Here is a 15,843-nt window from a genome sequence, read left to right on the forward strand (position 1 = left end):
TCGCTGACCTCACCATATTTCAGCGAAGCCATTTTCCGAAGTTCTGTTTCTCAAATTCCGTGTATCCCATCTTGAGCTCCTCTCCAAGAAGCAGATCACCCAGTCCCCCGTTCCTGCCACTTCCTGTCGTCCCTCTTGGACGTGGGGGGGGGGGGGCGAAGCTGGGCAGACCCACAACTGGAAGCACGTGAATCTTGAACTGAGGAAAGCCGTGGCTTGAAGAAAAGCAAAGGTCTGATGGAGACTTGCGAACCGGGGATGTAACAAAGGACCCAGTGTGTCCCCACACATGAGAGAACCTTCTAGAATCTACAGGCATCGCATGTGGATGTGTGTTGTGACTGTAGCTTGTCAGACCCTGGGAGCCCCACTGGTGTGACTGGGAGGTGGGTCCCTAGCAGGTGACACTGTGGCAGCCCGTGTGACCTGGACAAGTCACTGCCCAGGGGGGGTGGGGGGGGAGTGGTCGTGTTGGAGATTCTAAATCCACGGAAGTGTCTGCAGCTCACACCCCTACTCCGAGAGCGCAGGCGCGCAATCTGTTCTGGAGGTACAGAGACTGTGTAGGTATTTTAGCCTTGACCCGAACGAGCAACGCAAGCGTGGCTAGGGGACCAAGCAGCAAGTTAACGGAGGGAGTGCGTTCTGAGCTGCCGTCACTGATTCCTCAGGCCCTGATCTGAGCTCCCTCTGGGCTCATCTTCTGAAAGCGTCTGGGCTGGGGTTGTACCTCTGTTCTGGGATCACCTGGGGTGCCGGGAACCTGCTCCAAGCCACCCCAGAGCAGGTTTGACAACTGAGGTGGTGCTGGGTGCGTTCTTTGCAGTGTAGACTGCGTAATCGCTTATTCAATTTAGCAGAGTGGAACGTACTGGCCGGCCACTTCTGTGCGCGTTGGGTGACTTCACGCCCAAAAGCACCCACAACAGTGCCTGTCACACATGAGACACTGTGCAAGCGTCCGCCGGTGCTAAACTAACAAACACCTGGGCCATTCGGGTCTATACTGGGGGAGCTGCCCGCTCGAGAGACTGGGTGTGTTTGTACCTGGACTTTGTTTTCCTAATGAGCTTACAAACCAGTCGGTCTTTGTTTGGCTGATCTCTAGGCATCCTTCAGTGGGTAATTCCCTCTTGGGCCTGGGGACCTCCATCTATGGGGGGGAGTGCTAATTGTGGTTCGGGGACCGTGGGTGCAGCTAAATGAGATGTAGCTGCCACATTTTCAGCCTGGCTCGTGGGGCCCACGGTGGCTCCTGGGCTTCCAGATTCTTGCACTGGAAACGGCTCTGCAGAGCTGCTGGGTGGGAAGTGACATGGGAGCCCCTGGGGATGAGCAGACGCAGGAGCCGGGAGGGACCCGAGCGGTTGACTCTTACGTTGTCCCATCTGTGAAGGCAGCCTCAGTTTGGAGTTGGTAACTTCTCAAGTATCAGAATGTTCCAGAAATGCCGTGGTTCCAAGAAAACGTCAGGGCCCACGCAAGCGTGTGTGTGTGTGTGTGTGTGTGTGTGTGTGTGTGTGTGTGTGCGCGCGCGCGCTTTCATGCACTACAGCTGCACTCCGTGCCTCTTCTGCCCTTTGGGCTCCGGGTGGGGCTTGCTGATACCTCGGACTGCCACCTGTCACTCACGTCGCAGGGATGGGCTGTTTATGCTCTGAAACCTGTGCAGACTGATTTCCTGTTACCTGCGTTCTTTTCTTCTCTGATCAGCAGTGCTCAACTCGAACAGTAGCTGCAGTTCAAGGATCACTTCTAAGAACAGGAAAGCAAGAGGTGTGTTTATCCAGCAAATTGCTGGGCTGAGCGTGGCCTGGAAGACTGCATTCTTAATGTGGGGCCCAGCCCCTGATAGATCTTCCTAATGTCCCCAGATCGATGGAGGTGCGTGAGACAGAGCGGAGACCCGAACGTGCCTTAGTTAAGTCCGTGCATGTTGAACGCAGCCGGGAAGCCACTTGAAGCACCTGTGAAATCCAAGGGGGACTTGGTGCTCTCCGGGCCCATGGGCCCTGCAGATGTGTGGACAGGACAGCTTACCCCGGAGTCCACAGAACCGGGTACATCACAGACCTTCCTCACTGTCAGCATTTGGGCGGCTTCCTGTTCGCCTTCTCTGTCCTGTAGAAATGTCAGCCTGGTGCCGGTGCAGTTTAAGGGTGTCACGGGTTTTTTTATCTCTTCTGTTGAACTACCATAGTCGTGACCACAGTGTGTGGTCAGAATTGGGCAGCGGAACAGGTGAAAGGTGAGGACACTTTTCTCTTGGGGTCCCTCCCTGAAATCACAGGTCCCTGACTTTGAGGAGGCCGTTGCAGGAGTTTGGTGGCTGGGCTGGCAGCCCCTCCCCCCACCAGCCAGGCCCGGTCTCGTTGCCCGGCACCTGGGCGTGCCCGCACGTGCGCAGTTTTCGGGGAACACGGCTGTGCTCAGGTGGATTTGGCATTGGGTCGTGTAATAAAGCCGGGATTCTTGACACACCGCACGCCGTGGGGCCACCCCTCCTCCACAGCCGGGAGCCCTGCCACGGTGCTCTCCGCTTCCGTCAGCATCATCTGTGCGAGATCGCAGCGACTTCGTGCGGCGGCCATCATCAGTAGGCATGACTCCGTCTCTGAGGGCCACCGTGGCCACCTACCACCTGCCAGGCGGCTGAAGCGCAGAAATGCATTGTCACATGGTTCTGGGGACCAGAAGTCTGAGCGGGATGTCTCCGGGGCTGGTGTCTTGTGCGCACTGGGAAGGAAGGACCTCTTCCAGGCTTCTCTTGGCTCAGGGTGGTCACCTCCTCCTGTGTCTTCACATGTCGCCACTCTGTCCATAGCCCTGTGTCCCCATTTCCCCTTCTTAGAAGGACCCCAGTGCTACAGGACTAGGACCCACCCTGACGATGGCTTGGTTACCCCCGTAAAGACCTTACAAGGTCACATTCCGGGGCACTGGCTTCTGGCTTGAATGTAATTTGGGGAGGCTGGAGGGACGGGGAACGTAATTCAGCCTGTGACACAAAACACTCACCCTTGGGGCAACTCTGGGCACCAGCTGAAAATGTGTGTGAATCCGTTTTGGGCGTTCTGATATGGGCAAGCGGACCACAAATACGCGGTTTGGGCAGCGAGGGTGGGCATCTGGGAACCACCTTGCCCCAGAATGACCTCTTGTGGTGCCATTTGAGTGTGATGTCTGGTCCGGGGACACACAGCGTGCAGACCTCTCACCTTCTCTGAGCCTCCTTTCCTCTGTTCTTTGTCTCCTGGGGCTCCGGGGTGTAGAGCATCCTCCTGAATCACCTCAGAACAGAGTTTTAAATGGCCATCACCTTGTCAGGAGTCTTTATGAGGATTTCATATACAATCAGGGTCTTTGGGCATCAGCACATGGTGAGCTGTGCTGATCTAAACAGGTGGTTGTAGTCACGTGAACCATCCGATGTTTGCCCGGTTTGTGAAGAACCAGGTTTGTTCTGACAAAGATTCACACCTCTGGAAAATCCTCACAGGGAGCCGCCTCCTCGCCCCTGTTCAAGCATCCTCTCTACACCAAGGCATATTTTAGCCACAGTTCAGAACGTTCTGGGGTACAATAAACATAAAAATGATACTGTTTATCCACGAGAAACGTGGAGAACAGAAGGGGGGAATAATTCAGGAGGACCATTTAACTCCAGGAATAATACCCTGAAAGAGAAAAACAAAAGGAGCCCTGGAGTGGCTCCCTTCTCAAATTCAATCAGCAAAAATGAATCCGTGTGACACAGAAGTGTCACCCGCTTCTCCGCCCCAGTCTGACTGCCAGCTGGCCGCGCTCCTTTAGCTGCAGTCATGGATACAAAGCCTGCCTCCCCTCCCGGGTTTCCGCTACACCCCCATCCTCCACATTAAAACTATGTTAAGCAAAATAAATAGCTGCAAGCTGTTTTATTTCATTCTGTTAAGTAGCTACCCGTAAGATTAAGGTTTTTCCTCTTTGTGACTCGGGTTGAAAAGATCAGGTCTTGGAAGAACTTTTCCATCAAGAGATTCTGTGGGGAGGCGCCTGGGCGGCTCAGTTGGTTAAGTGTCTAACTTTGGCTCAGGTCATCATCTCATGGTCCGTGAGTTTGAGCCCCGCGTTGGGCTCTGTGCTGATGGCTCAGAGCTTGGAACCTGCTTCAGATTCTGTGTCTTCCTTTCTCTCTGTTCCTTCTCTCTCTCTCTTTCTCTTTCTTCTCTCTCTCTCTCTCTCTCAAAAATAAACACTAAAAAAAAAAATTTTTTTTTTTTTTTAAAGAGACCTTGTGGACTTAGGGATGTTTGATTCCTGCTCAGCATTTCCTTAACACTGTCGCCTGAGACGGAGTGCCGTGTGAGCCTACAGAGGCCTCCACAGCTACAGCCCAGTGGCTTCTCCTGTGGATGTGGAATATGTGTCGTCATACTTGCCACTCTTCCTGAGGTCTGAGTTGACTCCTGTGTATCTACTTTTGTGTAAGCAGCACCTCCTTTGGAAGATAGGAGGGGCCACCCCTCGGCACTGGGGACGCTCCTGTCCAGTGGCGTGCCTGAGGCTGGGCCCTCAGGCGTAGGGAGCTGAGAAGTGAGAAGCGATAAGCTGAGCTGTGGCTGTGTTGTGGGGCCTCCCCGGCACCGGTCACTTCCTCCCCTGGCCCCTGTACGCCCGCCAGCACCCACGAGGGAGGCCGAGCCTCCCTGGTTCCTTCGGGTGGGTGGGCGGGGTCAGAGGGAGCCCTCCCTGGTGTTTGTGTTAGAGATCATCTTTCCAGACACTTTGTGTTTGGAAATGAACAAAGGGCCTCCCGGGCAGCCGTCATTTCACTTTGCTAACTTGATCTCCACCAGAGCACCTCGAACCCCGCCCCCCCCAGCCCCGCCTCCTGCCAGCCTCTGACCTGGTGGGCCATGCCAGGCAGCCTCTTTCAGTTTCTCCTTGGCCATCGGGTGACCCACACGCCTCGCTGGGTCCTCCACCCCAAAGTGGCCACCACAGAAGCTCCTTTTCCCAATCAGCGTGTCTGGGTATGTGATTGGCGGGGGGGGGGCATTGCATCAGGTGCAGAGAGAAAAGGGGAGGAGGGACACTTCCTGGAGAGGCTGAATTGGGGGTCAGGTGGGACGCCCCGGTGTCTCAGTGTGGGGCTCTTCAAAGACCTCGCCTGCCAAGTCAGGCCCAAGAGTCAGATGTGCCGCCCAGGGGCATCCCGTTGCCATGGAGACGCTGGCTTTGAGATGGTGCTCAGAGAGGATGCTGGTCTTCCTGAGCTGTGGAGATTGGACAAGGCATCTGCGTCGCCCCTACTTTTCAGCGTCGATGGGCGAACCTCTTCCAGCCCCTCTTCCTCCATCCCGAACCAGGCAGGTGCGCGCACGTGTGGGCCAGGAGGCCGATTTACTGCCTCAGCGGGCTGGCTTCTTCGAACGTGCTGGCGAGAGAAGCCCGGAGGGGTCAGCGCGCCCTCTGCTGTGGCCATCTCAGGGGCCCAGGAAGAAGGTCCCGCCTCCAGCCCAGTGCCTGCTGGTCAGTCTCCCTTCCTGAAAGTGGTCGGAAACATTTCCTTTTCTCACCTCCCTTTCTGAGTGTCTCCCCAAGAAAATTGTGTGTTCTGAGGTCATCCATGTCTCACAACACACCGTGCTGGGGTTGAGGAGACTTGCGCAATCAGCTAAGCAGGTGTACGTGGCCGTGAGCTTTGTGGTTGAAACCCTGACACGCCTTTGCTCCATTGTCTCTCTTCTTTCCTCCTCTTAGACCTTAAATCTCTGCCAAGTTGTTTTCATTTTCCTCACTGTGGCTCATTCCTTATTGATGGGTCTTTAAACAAGACGCATGGGCGTCATGGAAAATCCTCCTTCAGGGTGGCCGTGCCCTTCCTGCATCGGGGAGCCTCTGCTCCATGAACCGACTCTCGGCTCCCTCAGCTCGCAAAGGGGCAACCTCCGCTGCCAAGCCCAGGCTGTAGATGATGGGGGGAGGGGGAGGGGTGCCTGGGTTTCCTGGCTGATCACATGCCTAAATCTAAACCTCTGTTGCTTTAAGGGTGAATGGGAGGTATCTGTATCATTTGCATCCTGAGATGGACGGAAGGCGCAGTGTGGCATCCCGAAATCCTGCTCAGACCTTTCCTTCTGGAGGTTTCTGTCTCATTTTCCCCAGGTTCTTGTAGAGCCCAAGTTGGGATTGAAATCGGCCAACTGGTGGAGTCCCCCAGCACAGCGATTCAGGGCCCCGCGGCCTGGGAAGGCCAGGCCGGGTGTGCAGTGCCCTCTGCCGGCCGAAGGGCCCCATCGCTGGGCACCGGGCCTGCTCCTGGGAAGGGCTAGACCAGAAGCTCCGCCCCACACCTATGGTTTCCCATTAGCTTTGCCAGCCAGCCTGCCCTCGCATGGGTTCCAGAGTGCACAGTGTCCAGACACCAGCAGGCTGGGATCCTCAGGGGCCGCAAAACAGCTGTGTCCCTCTAAGGGAGTCCCCTCCTCCGGGCAGGCAGCTGAGGATTCAGGGCCTCCCAGTGGCAAGAAGCCAAGAGGCAGAGGTCTTCACAATCTAACATTGTTTTTAAAAATCCAAGATCTTACTGCAGCTCATCCTATAAAACTCCTTCTCAGACACTTAAATTCACTGTCATCCGTCTATGTTAGAAGAAGCCAGATAATCCAAACCACCTTAAAAATGTTAAATCTTCTCTACTCTCCCTATTCCCATCCCCACCCTCCATTCTACAGGCTATTTTAAAACTAATTTATCTTTAAGTAATCTCTACACACCCAGCGTGGGGCTCAGACTCAACCCCCAAGATCAAGAGTCACATGCTCTCCAGACTAAGCCATCCCGTGCCCGTCCACAGGCTAATGTGTGGCACCACCTCAACTGACAGCCACAGGATGCTGTCCCCTAGGTGGTCCCGCCTTGGCTGACCTCCAGCTCCAAGCCCTTAGTGCTTGTTACCCGTGTTTTCACTCTGCCCTGGACCACAGCACGTGCACATGGGTGCACCGTCTTCTCACAGGCTGCAGACAGTACCCTCGGGTGACCTTTGGGGCACCCACCCCAAAAGCCCCACCATGTCCAAGGCCCCTCCGCAGGCCTTTCATGAGAACTTTCGGTCATTCTGGATGCTTCCTGTGTAGGATGCTGACTTTTCGCTCAGATGCAGACATTCTGCGGTGATTTCTTAACATTCAGTACGTAGCGGAAGATGACTGTCTGGTCACAGTGGAACTTCCTCTGTCCAGAGAGAAGTCCAGATGCAACTCCCTCATCCTGTCCACACAGACTTCTCCGCTACGGATCAGAATTGTCATGCCGAAGGCGGGCAGGGTCAGAAAATTAGGAAAGGAACAGTGAATCTGTGTTTCTATGGTTCCTCAGTCTCCACACAATAGGAAGAAAAGGTGGCGTTTCACATTTCTTAATTTAAACGAAAATTTGTTCCCTTGCCTTTTCTTGTTTTGTTTGCTTTTGTTCCTAAAGACTATTTCGTTACGAAAACAAATATATTAATTTTGAAGCATACTTGTAAGTCAAGGGCTTTAAAAATGTGTGAACATCCTGAACACGGGTGCATCTAATTTCCTTCAGCATGGGCAGACCAACACTTAATTTTCATTATAACACAAAACAACCAATTAGGAAAATCATGAATCGATTCTGTTCTTGCTGATAGCTGTTAGCACGTTTTACATTTAACACCAGAAAACGAACTTTCACATGCCGACAACCCTAGACCAAGCTGAAGGACTCACCCACCCGGCACCGTTTGCTGGGCGGCTGGTCTGAGAGGAAGTGTGGCTTTGACATTCGCTCCCTCCCGGTGGCAGCCTCCAGCCTCACGGGCCTCACCCCCGGGCACTGGGGTCCCTTGCGCTGGAAGACTTACTTGCTCTCTAGGTTTGTGACCTTACCGGCTCTGTGTGGGCTACAGCGTCTCCACTCTTCACGAATTCTGTCTCCTTGAGTGCCCCAGAGAATATTTTGCTGGGGGCTGGATGCAGAGAATACATTTCCAGGCCCACAGTTCCTTAGCCTCACATCCAAATTGTAAAAAGCTTTCAAAACTTTCTCTTTAAAAGAGAAATTTGTTTATTTTTGAGGGGCAGAGAGAGAGGGAGACACAGAATCCGAAGCAGGCTCCAGGCTCTGAGATAATCAGCACAGAGCCCGACGCGGGGCTCGAACCCACAGACTGCGAGATCATGACCTGAGCTGAAGTCAGACGCTTAACCCACTGAGCCGCCACCGAGGAGCCCTGGGTTTCCCCTTCCAAAAAAACCTAAATATGCCCAAAAGCTACTGAGCAAATAATCCAGGAGCAGTAGTAGCTTCGAGACCCTTACAAACTTGACTTCAGTAAGCTGATGTCCCACAAACTGATCGTCCCCCAAAACTTCATTTTCTTCCTTAAAATGCAGTTTGAGTAATCCTGTTGTTAATTGTGGTATCTTGTCGACCATTTAACCAAAGGCTAGGCCAGCACGTTTTCCTGCTGACCCTTCACCCCTGTAGAACATTTGTTTCATCTCGATTTTAATGGGTTCTTGGGATAGAGTGTACGGAACAGCCACAGACCCCCTGTTCAGAGGATTCTGCCCAGCTCTCTTCCCTTTTGGCCTCCGAAGGTGCTGGGACAGGTCCTTTTGCAGTAACCTCAAGACCGGTGACTTTACTGGGTCTCCGTGAAGAGCGAGCGGGCTTGCTGGGCACTTGTCGTCGGGGGGCCAGCACTGTCAAGGCTGTAGGGAAGCGTGCTGACCTTGCCCCCCAGCGTGCTGGGTCCAGCCCACCCGCGGGGCCCTGGCGTGGGCCACCAGGTGATCGGGGTTGCCCTGGGCCGACGGGGACCGCCCTGCTGGTGCACTCACGGGTCAGCAGAGTCTTGGGGGTGGGGTGGCGGAGTCCCCAGGAGACCTGTGCCTTTAGGGACCCCGGGAGCCTGTGCCGCAACCACGCTGCCGGGACTGGGGGTGGGGGGACCTTTTCTCCCGTGCCGGATGGATCCTGTCAGCCTCGCAGCCCCGTGGCAGAAATGACAGTGCAGTGTTCTCGGAGGACTCCCGGGGTTCACTCGGCATTTGGCAGCTCTCCCCTCAATGTGATAATAGTAATTCGTTAGCACATCCTGAAGCTTGGTCTCTCTTACGAACCTAATGTTGAAGTCGATTTCCTGTAAAGAATTGAGGGCTTATCGCCCTGGTTTTAGGTGGGTTTTCGTTTTGAAAGACCTCAGTTACTTTGTAAATTCCGCCGTCTGCCTGATGTTTATGGAGACTGGGAAGTAAAAGAAAGAAACGGAAGGCATCTTAAAAACTTAGTTGTGATTTTAAGAAGGTAAATGATTGGGGCGCCTGGGTGGCTCAGGCAGTTAAGAGTCCCGACTCGATTTCAGCTCAGGTCATGATCTGACAGTCTGTGGATTCAGGCCCCGTGCCGGGCTCTGCACTGACATTGGGGAGCCTGCTTGGGATTCATTCTCTCTCTCTCTCTCTCTCTCTCTCTCTCTCTCTCTCTCTCCCCCCTCCTCCTCTCTCTCCTCTCTCTCTCTCCCTGCCCCTCCCCCACTTGTACCTGCTTCCTCTCAAAGTAACTAAACAACAACAAAAGAATGCAAATGAGTGAGGACTGTGTTTCTGTGTATTGTGTTTTGGGTCCCAGCAGGTGGGCTGCTAATGGTCATATTTGGGAAAAGTCAGTCTGCCCATGTTTTAGACCTCCTTGGATGAGGGGAATGTCCATTTCTCTTGGACTCGGTTTTGGGTGTGTTTTGTGTTTATGCAAGCAGGTGGTTATCAAATGAAGCCTTCTATTTCCTCTTTGCTCCCCCTTTTAAACCTCGAGTTTCTCTGGGAAATCCACGTGGAGGGAACCTCCACCCTCACCACTGCTTTCTGGCAGTGCCGAGAATCTTCGTACCCTTCTCATGCAGCATCTTTTCCTTCCTAAAATGAGCCACATTCCCGGACACCAAACCTTTCCGCCCTAGCTCACCTCTCCTCTCAAGCTAAAATAAAAGGTCAAGTAGACCTTCTTGTGGTTTGCCCTGTGATTTTAGGATCTCCCTTTTTGGGGCAGAAGGCAGTGCTTTTCTCATTGGCAGTGGGATCCTCTACTCCCACTAACACCTGACTTCCCTGCTGACATTTCTTTACTTGCACTGAGGTGTCCCTCCAGCTGAGTGGTGTCCTTGGCTGGCTCCCACGTGCAGGGGGCTGGCTCGCCAAAGGAGGAAGGTCCCGTGCAGCTCTCAGGCCCACTGCTTTGCACTGGATATTTTCACACTCCTTCTCCCCTTGCACCATAAAAAAATCTCTTTTTCACGAACGCACAGCCTGCTTACCCACAGTCATTCCACATACTGGTGGTCCTAGAATGTTCTAGAATGCTACTCCCATCCGCGACTAATACCACGACTATAGCTTGAGCAAAAACGGACTGTGGGACCTGCTCCCCCTCCTTTCTCTCTCCTCCGTGCACCCTGATTTGTTGTTAAGCATTGATGAGATGGTGTCAGCTGCCGGTAGTGGTGATAAATTCAGTTGCGGAAAGGGGGCCTGACTTGTGCGCGGGGACTGGTACAGATGAAGGCAGAGCTTGGCCCCCAGAGGAGCCTGGGGTGGGGTGCTGGTGGTCTCCGCGGACCCCCAGCCGGGGACCCTTCAGCTCTGCTCTGAAGAGGGCCTGTCCTTGCCATCAGGCAGGAGGGTTGTGTTAATTAGTCCTCATAAGTAGCTTGCTCCTCAGGAGAGGCAAGGAGGAAAATGTCACATTTCATACATTCTTGCTTCAAAAGAGAAACACGGAGGGGAGAGAATGAGGCTCCACGAATCAGCCATCACTGCCGTGGAATCCGGACTGGACTCTGCATGGTGGCCTTGAAAGTCTGAATTCACTGTCCACGTGGGTGGGTGCCACAGCTGGAGGGCCCCCCACGGAAGGGCCAGCGTAGAGACACGTCCCCCACCCCCAGCCGGAAAAATATTACCCAGACACAGGGGTCCTTTGCCCCTTTCCTTCTTTTTTCTTTTTTCTTTTGGTAAATAATAGGACCCAGGCTATTTGTGTAAGCGGATGCCTGATCTTTCCTTTGATTGCATAATCGAGATTCTACTTATCAATTTTTCAGGACGCCATCTAATTATACAAATTAAAATTCAAAGGAAAGCGAAAAGAATGATTACGCCTCACTTGGGCGTAATGGAAGGCAGAGGGTGTGAAACCCGGCTTGCCTCGGATGATAATGCTGTCATTTTTCATCTCCTAGGCACTTCACAAATATTAACTAATTAATTCTCTAACCCCGTGGCTAACACGAGGTTCTGTCCTCCTCCCAGCCTTGAGGACAAGGGGCCACGCTGCAGCCCGATGGGAGCTCTGGGCCCAAGCAAATGCAAATTGCCAGCCGAGCTCTGGGGCCCAAGGGTGCCCTTTCCCTCTGCCTGGGACACCCCTCCGCCTCCCCCTCCCCTTCCCCCCCCCGCCCGCCCTTCCCCACCTTGCATTTTTGTTTCTCTTAAAACCCAACAAAAAGGAATATTTATACCGTGTCCACCACATTTGTGCCAGCGCCTCTCCAGTGTTGACCCACCAGCTTTCAGACCCCCTTCATCTCTCTACCCCGGAAAGGCCGGTTCAGGTTTAGGGAACTCCCCAGGTTTGTAAAGGGCTTAGTATCTCTGGGCTGTTGCATTAATTATTTATGTCCTTAGAAATTGTGCTTCTTTCCTAGCTCTTTAAAAAAAAAAAAAAAAATCGTGTAATTATTGCCATAAATCTTTGGGGTGTGCCTCATTGCTGGGAAATTAGCCATTAACTACCAGGAAGTCTGCCTTCACATAGTCAGACCTGCATTCTGACCTTTGATAAAGTAACTCTCAGTGTTTTGCATAATTGATGACCATGCATAATAATCCTCACGATTAACCCTGGAGCCTCACTTTTGTCTCCTGTCCCCCCTCATTTGCTGGGTAACTGAGGACAACTTGTTCTGTGTTGTTAAAGTGGGACCACAGCAGTGAGTCGAGAGCTTGGGCGTTGCGCGGCGCAGATAGTGATTTGTGGCCTCAACTGCTACCTTGGATGAGGAGGGAATGAGGGTCAGAGCTTCCCAAAGCACACCCCCCACCCCAGCCTCCCTCCACAGACAAGCTGGCCAGCACCTCCCCATTCCTCAGGTGCCGTGTGGCTTTCCGCCAGGGGAGTCCCGCAGACCCCAACCCAAATGGGAGACCCTCCTCTTTTGCCTTGTTTCTGCCAGAAACACTGGGCACACCTGGACAGGTGTGGGTACGGTCTCCCTTCCCAGCAGCCCAGACCCTCCCATTTCGGGACACTCTGTGGACCGGATGCACCTTGCTCAGGTGGTTAGGTGGCGTGCGGCTTCCTGCCCCGTTCTCGTGCGGTGGGATCAGGGGCTTGCGTTGTGCTGAGCAGTGGCTTTGACTACCAACCCCCCAAAAGGCAGTTTGGGGAAGCTTTGTAAAGGGCCTGGCAGAGGGCTCGGAGGGAGCCTCCTGTAGCCGCGGCTGGGCGCCTGTATGTTAGTGCCGGTGGGCCTGGGACCCCCTTGATGGCCCGGGTGGATCTGTGTCGGCCCCGCTGCGTTCACAGAAGTACAGGGCCAGGCCCAGCCGGCCGTAGCGTGGTCTGTGGCCTCAGAGTATAAATATCACCCCTCACGCTGTCAGCAGTTGGTGTTTACAGCCCGAAGTTAAAAGCTAGAGCTCTGGATGCTTCTCTTACTGCTTCCAGAAACTGGCAACAGTGCTTCCTTCCTTCCAGCTCCGAGGGCAGGAGAGCAAGCGCTGGTGGCAGGTCCCTTGTAGGAAGTGGCAGTGAAGTCCTGAATGACCTTCTGTCCTTGCCCCCAGGGTGTCCAGAGAGTAAGGATTCTTTTCTCCTTGTTTCAGGGTTCATAGTGGCGTAATGCCCGCAGACTCCTGCGCGTTCCCCTAAGTTCTTAGAGGACCGATTGGCCTTTTGAATCAGAGAGTTGCAAAGTTCGATAAAGAATGGCCCTTGTGGATAAGCACAAAGTCAAGCGACAGCGATTGGACAGAATTTGCGAAGGTAAGAGCCAGCGCGATTGGCGGTTTGTGACCCAAGGCGTGTAGTCCCGCCCTTGCACCCCCGCCCCGCTCACCGCTGACCAGTGGGGGGACTGGTTCCCTGGTCAGACTGTGCCCCATCCCCACTCCAGCCAGAGACACCCCCACCCCCGAACCCCCGTCCGGCTGAGCTGTGGTCCGTAGACCTGACCTTCGCAGGGGTGCCCAGCTCCCGGGGTGTAGGGGTGGGGCCAGGAGGAGCACTGGGTGGGGAGCGGCCCTAGGTCTGTTTCCGGCACACACCTAGGCCATCCCGCGTATGAAAGACGCTCTGTAACCAGCAGGATCATCTTTTTTCACTTTCTGAGGTTTCCGGACTTTTGTCTGTTTCGGATTAAGATATTTACAGTGATGAATTCCAAGATACTCCTGAAGAGTCCCCGCACTGTCTCTCATTACGTGTTCACATCCCTGGTATCTTTGAAAATGTCTGGAAGTGTTTTATTCATGAAAGGAAAAATAAACATAATTAAAATCTAATGGAAACCTGGGGACAAACCTCTGCGATGTTGATTAAACACCATCCCTTCCTAATTAGGGAGCGGTAAGAAATCCAGAGTGCGTGGCCCTGGGCTTGGAGTCGAGTGCTCCTTGCCAGCCCCGTCCCGGCTGCCGACGGGGGCGACTTGGCTGTCAGGTCTGTCACAGAAGTCCTGGAGGGGAGCCCCCCAGGCAGGGCGGGCCCACCAGCTCCCCCTATGGAACGGTTTGTCCCGGAAGCAGGTAGATGTGGCTCAAGCCGCATGGGGCGAAGGCATCAAGGACGTGTGGTGTGACTGCATGCCCGGCTGGGACTCTGGGACCCACGAGTGTAGTGGTGCTGACTGTCCCCCACATCCCTGGGTTCTGCTGCCGTGGAAGGGGCTGAGGATGCAAAGGTCTGGTTTTGTTTTTAATAAACATTACAAATGGTTCAAACCAGAGAGATCAAGAGAGTGGTAGAATGGACACTGATATTCCCTTCAACTGCTTCTGCCAGGTGATAAGATTTGCTATCCGTTTGCTGTCTTTTTATAGCTGTACATGTAGATAGAGAATCGTACGTGTATGAATGAATGGATGGGCTTTCCAGAACCATCTAAAAGAAAGTTGTAGGTGCAGCAGTTCACTCTCAAATACCTGTGTGGCATGTGTGCCCTTTAGGACCCCTCCTGATGTAAACACAGCACCCCAGTCACGCCCCAGGGACCGGACCGCACCGTGGTGTCCTGATACAGGCCGCGCTCACGCTTGGCCCTGCCTACCTGTTTCCAGCGGCTTGTTCATGCAGTACTCAAGGGACACACGCTCCATTTAGTTGTCTTCTTGGCCTACTTAGCCTGCGCAATTTTTGAAAGCCATTTTGACTTTCAGAAGCATGAATTGTCCATGAAGAGCCCGGACCACTGTTGGTAGCATCCCAGAATCTGGGCCCACCAGATCGTGTGGGGATTTATTAAATTTTCCGTTTTAAAAAAATTTATTTTATTTTATTATTTTCTTTTAAATATTTTTATTTATTTCTAGGAGAGAGAGAGAGAGAGAGACAGCGTGAGCAGGGGAGGGTCAGAGAGAGAGGGAGACACAGAATCTGAAACAGGCTCCAGGCTCTGAGCTAGCTGTCAGCACAGAGCCCGACATGGGGCTCGAACCCACGAACCGGGAGATCATGACCTGAGCCCAAGTCGGACGCTTAACCGACTGAGCCACCCAGGCGCCCCTAAATTTACCTTTTTGACCTCCAGTGGAAAGATGCTTCACTGTAGGTGACTGGGTCCCCGGTTCTACAAAGCCTTCAGTGGATCAACTTTCCGAGGTCCGTGTCCTTAATGCCTGTGCTGTGGATTCCACCTGCTCTAGGGTGTTTACCTAGATGGACCACATCGATGGCGAGAATGGGGTCGGACAGCCCGTGGCCTGTCCCCTGTCCGTGTTCAGGGCTGTCGGCAAGGCCATAACCACCGACTGTCCTTCCAGAGCCTCTCCCCCGAGCATGGTTCACCCACCTGCCACCCACTTTTTATAATGGAAATTTCAGTGTCTGCTTCACCGTTAACGGCATTCCCGAGATCGTTAAGGCTACAGTTTTTAACATTTCACAGGAGGCACTCTCATTTGAAATTTGTTTTTGACATTTGAAATTCAGTTACTCTGTTGTTACTTGTCCCACGATCCCAAACACTCGTTTGCTGTCCCGTTAAGTACAACAGCCGTTCCAAGGTGCTCCTTTGGTGACCCCTGCACTTATACACACCGAGTCAGCATCTTTCTGGGCCAGATCGGGCGGTGCTCATGGCCCAGCTGCTACCAGTGAGGCACCGAGCAGGCAGTAGGTGTGCCCAGGAACCCAGGGAGCCTGCTGTCCCTTATTTGGCCTTTCTCTCAAATCAGTCCGTGGATCCGATCATTCCTCCCTCCTGCGTCTCCATCCCTGGCTTGGGAGCCTGACCAGCATCTGTTCTATAAACCCAGTCTAAGTGCTCTTGAAAATTCTACTTGCAAATCCAGGGAGCCCAGCAGACTGTCCCCTCCTTCCCCCTGGCAGTGCACGCCCCAGACTTCATATCTCCCTCATTGTTTCTGAATTTTTAGATTGAAAGCATGAAGCTGTTTACTGTGTTATTTATAGGTGTGCTGGGCTCCTAAGGGCTTTGGCTTTTTTGGCTTCTTGGTTTTTTTAGTCCCGGGGAGCAAACCTCCTTCAGATTTTGTCCTCTCTCCCACCGCAGGACCCCAGTGCGAGCCCCAGCTGCGGGATCCCATCCCAGAC

General features: G+C 53.5%; 1 protein-coding gene across 3 annotated transcripts in view; it reads left to right on the forward strand.

Moving 5' to 3' along the window:
- CTBP2 (C-terminal binding protein 2) overlaps positions 1 to 15,843 on the forward strand; it is a 155,151-nt gene that overhangs the window by 95,413 nt on the left and 43,895 nt on the right. For 2 of the 3 annotated variants that reach the window (XM_039237931.1, XM_039237930.1), the window contains exon 3: positions 12,897 to 13,056. In XM_039237931.1, the coding sequence (XP_039093862.1) occupies positions 12,999 to 13,056 (58 nt within the window). In that variant the 5' untranslated portion in view covers positions 12,897 to 12,998. Of the gene's footprint in view, positions 1 to 4,269; positions 4,435 to 12,896; positions 13,057 to 15,843 lie in introns of all 3 variants that reach the window. The other variant, XM_039237932.1, reaches the window with a different exon arrangement.

Source organism: Hyaena hyaena, unplaced genomic scaffold (assembly GCF_003009895.1).
Source record: "Hyaena hyaena isolate Hyena2069 unplaced genomic scaffold, ASM300989v1 scaffold_129, whole genome shotgun sequence".
NCBI classification, from domain to species: Eukaryota; Metazoa; Chordata; class Mammalia; order Carnivora; family Hyaenidae; genus Hyaena; species Hyaena hyaena.